At 57.4% G+C, this 7,500-nt stretch overlaps 2 protein-coding genes across 4 annotated transcripts in view; both read left to right on the top strand.

The window, feature by feature from the left end:
• The first annotated feature begins 1,792 nt into the window (after positions 1-1,792).
• Positions 1,793-4,269, top strand: LOC125034128 (serine/arginine repetitive matrix protein 1-like). The gene is made up of 3 exons (XM_047625784.1): positions 1,793-2,165; positions 2,331-4,064; positions 4,205-4,269. Exons 1-3 carry the CDS (start codon positions 1,793-1,795, stop codon positions 4,267-4,269), a joined length of 2,172 nt encoding a protein of 723 aa, XP_047481740.1.
• LOC125030758 (lysine-specific demethylase 3A-like) overlaps positions 4,051-7,500 on the top strand; it is a 29,263-nt gene continuing 25,813 nt past the window's right edge. For all 3 annotated transcript variants that reach the window (XM_047621040.1, XM_047621031.1, XM_047621023.1), the window contains exon 1: positions 4,051-5,010. In XM_047621040.1, coding sequence (XP_047476996.1) covers positions 4,298-5,010 — 713 coding nt within the window. In that variant the 5' untranslated portion in view covers positions 4,051-4,297. The remainder of the gene's footprint in view (positions 5,011-7,500) is intronic.

Below are 7,500 nucleotides of genomic sequence, written 5' to 3'. Positions count from 1 at the left end.
TTTTGTTAGGCACATTTCTCTTTTTTTTCCCCCCTCTTTTAAAACCATATCCTTCCTCCATTGAACCGGTGCGTTACGTGTCGCTCTCGATCACCAAGGGTGCGGGTACATACAATGCGGGCACATTTGTGTTGATAAAGGGAGAGAGGTGTGTGTGTGTGTGTGTGTGTGTGTGTGTGTGTGTGTGTGTGTGTGTGTGTGTGTGTGTGTGTGTGTGTGTGTGTGTGATCGAGACTTAGGAGCGGGGTAATGGCGGGTTGTAGTTTACGACATCCTTTGTCTGTGTACGCAAGGAAACTTGTCCTTGTGCCTGACTTGTTGCGGACATACTCTTGCCATTATCCTCTCTCTCTCTCTCTCTCTCTCTCTCTCTCTCTCTCTCTCTCTCTCTCTCTCTCTCTCTCTCTCTCTCTCTCTCTCTCTCTCTCTCTCTCTCTCTCCCTCCCTCCTTCTCTCCTTCTCTCTCACTCCTTCTCTCTCTCTCCTATCTCTCTCCTTCTCTCTCTCTCTCCTATCTCTCTCCTTCTCTCTCTCTCCTATCTCTCTCCTTCTCTCTCTCTCCTATCTCTCTCCTTCTCTCTCTCGTCCTATCTCTCTCCTTCTCTCTCTCGTCCTATCTCTCTCCTTCTCTCTCTCTCTCCTTCTCTCTCCTTCTCTCTCTCTCTCTCCTTCTCTCTCCTTCTCTCTCTCTCCTTCTCTCTCTCTCCTTCTCTCTCTCTCTCTCTTCTCTCTCTCTCTCTCTCTCTCTCTCTCTCTCTCTCTCTCTCTCTCTCTCTCTCTCTCTCTCTCTCTCTCTCTCTCTCTCTCTCTCTCTATCCTTCTCTCTCTCTCTCTCTCTCTCTCTCTATCCTTCTCTCTCTCAATCCTTCTCTCTCTCTCTCTCTCTCTCTCTCTCTCTCTCTCTCTCTCTCTCTCTCTCTCTCTCTCTCTCTCTCTCTCTCTCTCTCTCTCTCTCTCTCTCTCTCTCCTTCTCCTTCTCTATCTCCTTCTCTATCTCCTTCTCTCTCTCCTTCTCTCTCTCCTTCTCTCTCTCCTTCTCTCCCTCTTTCTGTATCTCTCCCTCCCTTCTTCCTTACCCTACCCCCCTCCCTCCCTCTCCTTCGTTCATTTCTCCTTCACTCCTCTCCCAAACCCTCCCTTTTCCCTTTCCAACGTTTCAAGAAGTAAAACTTAATGAAAAGCAATGCGTAAAGTAGCTTAACTTTCGGATATCCTGTTGTGAAATTCGTCGCTCCTGGAGGTGGCTAGACCCCTGGTTACAGTAAATACTTGACTCAGTCTTCGTGTACATGGGAGAGCGTCTGGATTTGTGCGTGCGAGCTTGGTCTCCTCTTTGCGTCTCATTAACGTCTGAGGAAGAAAGGTGCGTTAACACCGAGCTTTGAGAGGGGCGGGACACAAGGTCACGGTTCTGCAGGTCAAAGGTTAGAGTGTCAGACGTCCCGACGTGTGGCCTCCAGTGACACTCGACACGATTTCACCGCGCGCACTCTCGGTTTCGGAATTTGCTTGTTCTTCTCTAGCGAGGAACAAAAGAAGTGAGCGAAGGAGCAATCAGAGACTTGGCGTTTTGAGTTCTCGCGGAGCTGTGAGTATTATGGTTTGTTTACATGATGTGTCGACGCCTCTGTTGGACAACGAGGGCCTTGTGGGGATATGCAGACGAGGTATTCATCGCGGGGATAATGGACTCGTTGTGATTGTGGAGTGTCTGGTGTAACGGGCACCGACAGAAGGTTGTTGGGTGCTATCATAGCTATGCGAGAGTGCCCCCCCTTAAGTGCCAGCGTAAATGGGCTCTAATTTGCTTCTTTTCTTTGCAGGAAAGTGTGGCGGCGTGACATGGAGGAAGCGAGGAGCGGGTCGAGTGAGTCATGATCGTCCGCGGACTCGAACTCCACGCCGAGGACACTATCGCACGCCCTCGCGCCCGACGCGCCGCATTCTAACGCGGCTGGAGAAGCAAAGCAGCAGCGAGGACAGTTGCAGCAGTAGCAGCAGTAGTAGCGCTTGCACCACCCCCGACCGGCGGCCCACGCGCCCCTCTCCAAGACAGAACAAAGTACAAACTTCAAGCACCACTAAATCGCGTGAGGCCGAGCTCACCGGCCAGAGCGCAAGCAGCATCAGCGGCGAGCATAGCAGTAGAAGTAACTCCAGTACAAGTAGCAGTAGTAGTAGTTGTAGCGTAACCAGTAGCAGCAGCAGTAGCAGCAGCAGCAGCAGCAGTAGCAGCACCCCGGAGCCTGAGCTACCGACAAGGGCCCCCTCGCGACGCTTGGCCGCGGCCGTTGCGTTACGACACACGCGACTCATCGCTGCCACCTTAGACCGGCCCACGCCCAGCCCGCCCAGCCCGCCCAGCCCGCCCGCCAAGGCTGCCGTCGAGCGAGCCACGCCGAGCCCGCCCTCGAAGGCAAGCGCCGCCGCCAGCCCCCCCAAGGGCGCCTCCGATCGGCCCGGCAAGAGAGGCTCCCCCAACAACGGAGCGACCCGCCGGCCGCCGCAGCGCTGCCGGAGCGTCTCCCCGGGCACCCGCGCCGCCCACTTCGCGGCCGCCACGCAATGCTCAAACAAGAACAACACTAATAACGAGAACAATAGAAACACCGGCAATTGCGAGAACAATAGCAGCAAGAGCCAGAAACGGAAGAGCAACGCCAGCCCGAGCCGAGGCCACAATTCCGCCCCCAGACACGCCGCCGAAAGGGAGTCGCGGCCCGTCTCGCCCGCCCACCATTCCCATTCAAAGACCAGCCGGAAGGATTCCCATTCCACGGATGGAAGTTCCTCCGAGGAACCTGTGGTGATCTACGAGAAGACCACCTACCGCCCCCCGCCGCCCGACGCCCACAGAACCCCCTTGGGCAGCGCCAGCAAGGAAGCGGCCAGGACCCCGCAGGCTCCCCCGTCAAAGGACGCCCAGAGAAGAACGGAGGCAGAACCGCGTCCCAAGGAAGACGCCGCGTGCAAACCCAAGAGCTCGCCCGTACCTGCCCCGAGCGAGGCGCCGAGACCCGCCCCGCCACGAAAGGAAGAGGCTCCGTCGCTCACTGTCAGCAGCGGGACCCCTCCGAGGTCAAGCAGCGGCAGGAGTCCCTCGAGCGAGGGCGTGAGTACAGCGCCCCGAGAGGAGAGCAGTGACGTGAGTGTGGTGTGTGCCGTCAGGGCGCCAGAAGAGCTCGCCCCGCGCTGCTTGCCCAAGGCCCTTCCTCTTGATGAGGTTCGGCTCCCTGTGCCGCCCGGTGCTTGCCGAAGCGAGAGTGCCGCTGCGAAGTCGCTGCCGCCCGATGTGGTCATAGTGCCGGCCGACCCGCCGCACGAGGAGCCCAAGTGCCAAAGAGAGAGAGCGACCGAGGGCGCGCCCCGAGTGTGTATCGCCTCCGAGCCGCCGCTGGACCTGGCCAGAGACCACCCGCTCGGCCACCCGCTCGGCCACGCACACCCCCGGACCACGGAGGGCCCCGCGGTACCCTCGCCTGCCCGAGAATGTAAGCGGCCCGTGTGCTCGAGTGCCACCACGAGTCTCAGCGTCTGCAGCAGGAGCGGTGCCAGCAGCGTCAACAACGTCGCTTTCTGCCCCGGCGACAATCGAGTGAGCGAGGCGGCAGTCAGTGCCCGCAGTAGTGCCAGTGTTGCGAGTGTAGACCAAGGACGTTTCGTGAGTGCCGCGGTCAGCCACCATGACACAGGTGTTAAGAATGGCGTTGTGGGCCACAGTGCCAGCAGTGTTGTGGTGAGCAGTGTCACTGCTCCCATTTGTGACGGTGTGACTACGGTGCCATCAGTGACAAGTGTATCGATAGTGGCTGGCACTCCAAGTGCCATTGTTAGTGCCGTTGCGTGGTCGTCAGAAAGCAACAAGGTGAACACTACTAGCAGCAATAGCAGCAGTGGTAGTGTTTGTAGTAGTGGTGGCAGCGGTAGCAGCCGTGGGTGTGGTGAGGTGGCGGGCGTGGTGAGCGGGCGGGCAGTGACGATCACCGCCACCAGCGGGCCGGGCCCCACGTGCGCCTCCCGCGTGGCCTCCCCGCCCTGCGTGAGCATCACGGCCGTGGTGCGGAGTCCTGCCGCCCTCCAGCCCGCCAACCCTGACCCGCTCCACTCGGCCCCGCTTCACCATGACGGGGCCTCCCACGCTCCCCTCCATCACCACCATCTCCTCCACCATCCTCAGCATCACCACCATCAACTCCCCCCTCAGCAGCAGCAGCCCCAGCCCCAGCAGCAGCAGCCCCCGCAGCAGCAAGCCCAGCAGGTCCCCAGTAGCAGCGCGCCAGCAGCCACCAGCTCCAGGATGGACCACTGCGACGGCTCCAGTGACTCGGGTGTGAGTGTGACCGAGCGCTCCGTGTCTCGCTCCTCGGTACTCAGTGATGACCGCTCGTCCTCGGCCGAAGTGAAGCCCAACACCCCAACGCCCACCTCTGCCACTGTCCCCAACAAGACGTCCCAGGCGTCGTCGTCATCGTCGTCGTCCTCGTCGACCGCTGCTGCGCCCCTCGTGCTCGACCGTAAGGAACCCATCCGCGTGTGGCGCGACCCGTCTCTCGTGTCGCAGTCGGAGCACACGGTGCGTCACATACACTCCGTGCAGCACACCGCCATGTCCCAGCATTACCCGGGGGTGCCGCCCCAGCACCATGCGCCCCCGCCCTCAGGAGGCTCAGCGGCCCCACATGCCCCTCCACACCATAGCTCTCATGGACAACCCCCTGTGTCCCTGGCGCACAGCCTGCCTCCAGGCCTGCCCTATCCTGCACACCCTACTGCAGCCACAGCAAGTTTACCTCAGCCCCTGCACCTACCGCCCGGCCTCCAGCAGCCACTGGCTGCGGCAGCGGCAGCCGGCCTCTACCCTCTCTCGCACGACATGTGGAAGCAGCTAGGCCCAGTGCCCACCATCCCTCACGCCTACGCCGGCCTCCTCAACCACCATCAGGAGGAGTTCTTGCAGCGGGAACGAGCGCGGGAGATGGAGCGAGCCGAGAGAGCCGAGAGAATGATGAGGTAAGTCGATCCTTCTCTTACTCACCTTGGCCGTTACGGCGATATTCCAGCGTGCCCCGGGTGACGGCGGCAGCCACCTGATATGTTGTTCTGTGGCCACGCACCTGCCAGACCACGGGGGAGGAAGGGAGGAAGGGCGCTGGGGTGACGGACAAGTGTATTGTGTCATGAACACGAACTCCCAAGCACCGAGTCAAAGCACAAGCAGTTTTGTCGCCTTAGGTCTTCGTCAGATAGGTCAGGTAAGTCAGAAGCCGTATGGCCACGTGCTTCTGGCATATGCAAGGTCGCCCCTACACAAGGGCTCTCATGGAGCGACAGAGGAAGGGTTGGGGTGGGGGGTAGAGGAGGAGGGGAAGGAAGGGGTTACTAACCTTTTTTTTGTACGGGATCGGAACGTGTCGGGCATGGGTAGGTTAGGAGGGGAGGGCCGTAGGTGAAAGGTTAGACTAACGCAAGGTTATACAGTCAGCGAGCCGCGCCCTCTAGAGAAGAAATTGGCTGCACACGTCGTTAACAATCACGAAAGGTTTTTGAATGGCTCGGTCACACTTCGGAGAAGCTGAGGGGGGAGGGGAGAGGCTCGCGGGATTGCCGGGCGCGGGACAGGCTTTCCGAGAACGCCTTCTGGAAGCCTTCTCTGCAGGTGCATTGAGTACGGCCGATTAAGACTGTAAACAAAACTTGGGATCTAGAGATGGGAGATAGAGAGAGGAGAGGACGGGAGTGAAATAGTAAGTGGGGAGAGAGAGAGAGAGAGAGAGAGAGAGAGAGAGAGAGAGAGAGAGAGAGAGAGAGAGAGAGAGAGAGAGAGAGAGAGAGAGAGAGAGAGAGAGAGAGAAAGCGCCGAAAGTGAAGAATGAAGAGTCTATTGATAGGTAAGCTCTTCTAAACTGAGAGATTCCGCTGCAAGGAAACGAGGCAAGAACAAATGGCTGTTTTGGAGACGAGCCAATTGTTATTATTCAAGTGCAGACTCTCCCTCTTGTGGCTGTCGCGGCATCCCCCCTACCATCTCTCTCACTCACTCACTCACTCACTCACTCACTCACTCACTCACTCACTCACTCACTCTTTCACTCTCATTTCTTTATCTCACTCACTCATTCCCTGTCTGTCTGTCTGTCTTTCCCTGTCTCTCTCATTTTGACCCTTCAGAGAAGTGTTCGTTACCCGCTAAAGTGCGAAGGCTACGTCCTTCAAGGTAATACAAACTCGTACCTTCATCTTACCGAATACAAAATTCTGACGCAAGCTTTCGTCATCAGCTGTATTATGGGCAGCGATAATGCACCTTACCCGAGATATCACTTATTCATTATGTATCCCCTTCTTTGTATCCCCTCTCTTCCCCCTTCCTTCTTTCCTCAGCTCCCCTTCTCTCTTTCACCTCTCTTTTTATCAGCCCTTCCTACTATTTACCTCTTTCACTTTCCCTCTATTTTTCCTCCTCTTCTTTCCCCTCTCCCATCTTTCGCACGGAGTCGGTCAACAGCATGGGATATCCGTGGGCCCCTTGGAACCCGTGACCCGACTCGTCCTGCTTTCATGGTGATTGAAAGTCGTGCTGGTCACACTCCCAGGAACCGCTTTGTTTTGCTTGTGTATTTGATTGCTGGGGGGTGAGGAGGAGGGGTGTGGAATGAGGCGAATGCGTGCGAGAGAGAGAGAGAGAGAGAGAGAGAGAGAGAGAGAGAGAGAGAGAGAGAGAGAGAGAGAGAGAGAGAGAGAGAGAGAGAGAGAGAGGGGGGGGGGGAGGGAGAGGGAGAGGGAGAGGGAGAGGGGGGAGGGAGAGAGAGAGAGGGATAAGGAGGGAAGGGGAGAGAAAGGGGAAAAGAGGGGAGGGAAGGTGAAGGGGAGAGAGAAGGAGGAAAGGTGAAGGGGAGAGAGAAGGAGGAAAGGAGTGGGAGAGAGGAAGGAGAGGGAATATGAGGGAGAGAGAGGAATAGAGAGAAAGTAGAAGGACAGAGTGGGAGGAATGGGGAGCTAAAGGAAAGGAGGTAGGGAGGGGCAGTGTGCTTTGACTGAATAAGAAATGAGAGTGAGAGATAGATACGGACCGACAGCACATCCTGATGAAGCTGCCTAAAGATTCCGGCAAGTGGTCAAGTAAACGCAAGGAAAGATCGTGTACCTTTTCCAGCGCTTCATCATTATTTTTGTCCTCTTCTACTCCTTTGTCACCCTTTTTCGATATTTTTTCGTCTTCCTCCTCCTGGTTTGGCGTTTGCGTTCATCCGGGACAAGCTCTCCAGGTCAGAGTCCTTCCTTCCCCCTGCTTCCCACTCCCTGTGTCCTGGGACGCATCATGCTACTCCCCACTACCCGGGTTTGGTTATTCTATGCGAGATTTACTCCGCCACATTCCCGACCCTCAGTCACGTCTGTGCCCCCCCTCCCCCCTCATCCCCCCCCCCCTCTCTCTCTCTCTCTCTCTCATCTCTCTCTCTCCTCTCTCTCTCTCTCACTCTCTCTCTCTCTCTCTCTCTC

The sequence above is a fragment of the Penaeus chinensis genome, chromosome 2, assembly GCF_019202785.1.
Source record: "Penaeus chinensis breed Huanghai No. 1 chromosome 2, ASM1920278v2, whole genome shotgun sequence".
NCBI classification, from domain to species: domain Eukaryota; kingdom Metazoa; phylum Arthropoda; class Malacostraca; order Decapoda; family Penaeidae; genus Penaeus; species Penaeus chinensis.
Note: the sequence above shows the minus strand (reverse complement) of the source record. Positions and strands in the feature narration are given on the sequence as shown.

Coding starts and splice junctions, on each gene's coding strand:
- LOC125034128 (XM_047625784.1), top strand. CDS start 1,793: ATGGGCTCTAATTTGCTTCTTTTCTTTGCAGGAAAGTGTGGCGGCGTG. Junction 2,166..2,330: donor TAGAAGTAACTCCAGTACAA/GTAGCAGTAGTA, acceptor CTGCCACCTTAG/ACCGGCCCACGCCCAGCCCG. Junction 4,065..4,204: donor CATCACGGCCGTGGTGCGGA/GTCCTGCCGCCC, acceptor CTCCCCCCTCAG/CAGCAGCAGCCCCAGCCCCA.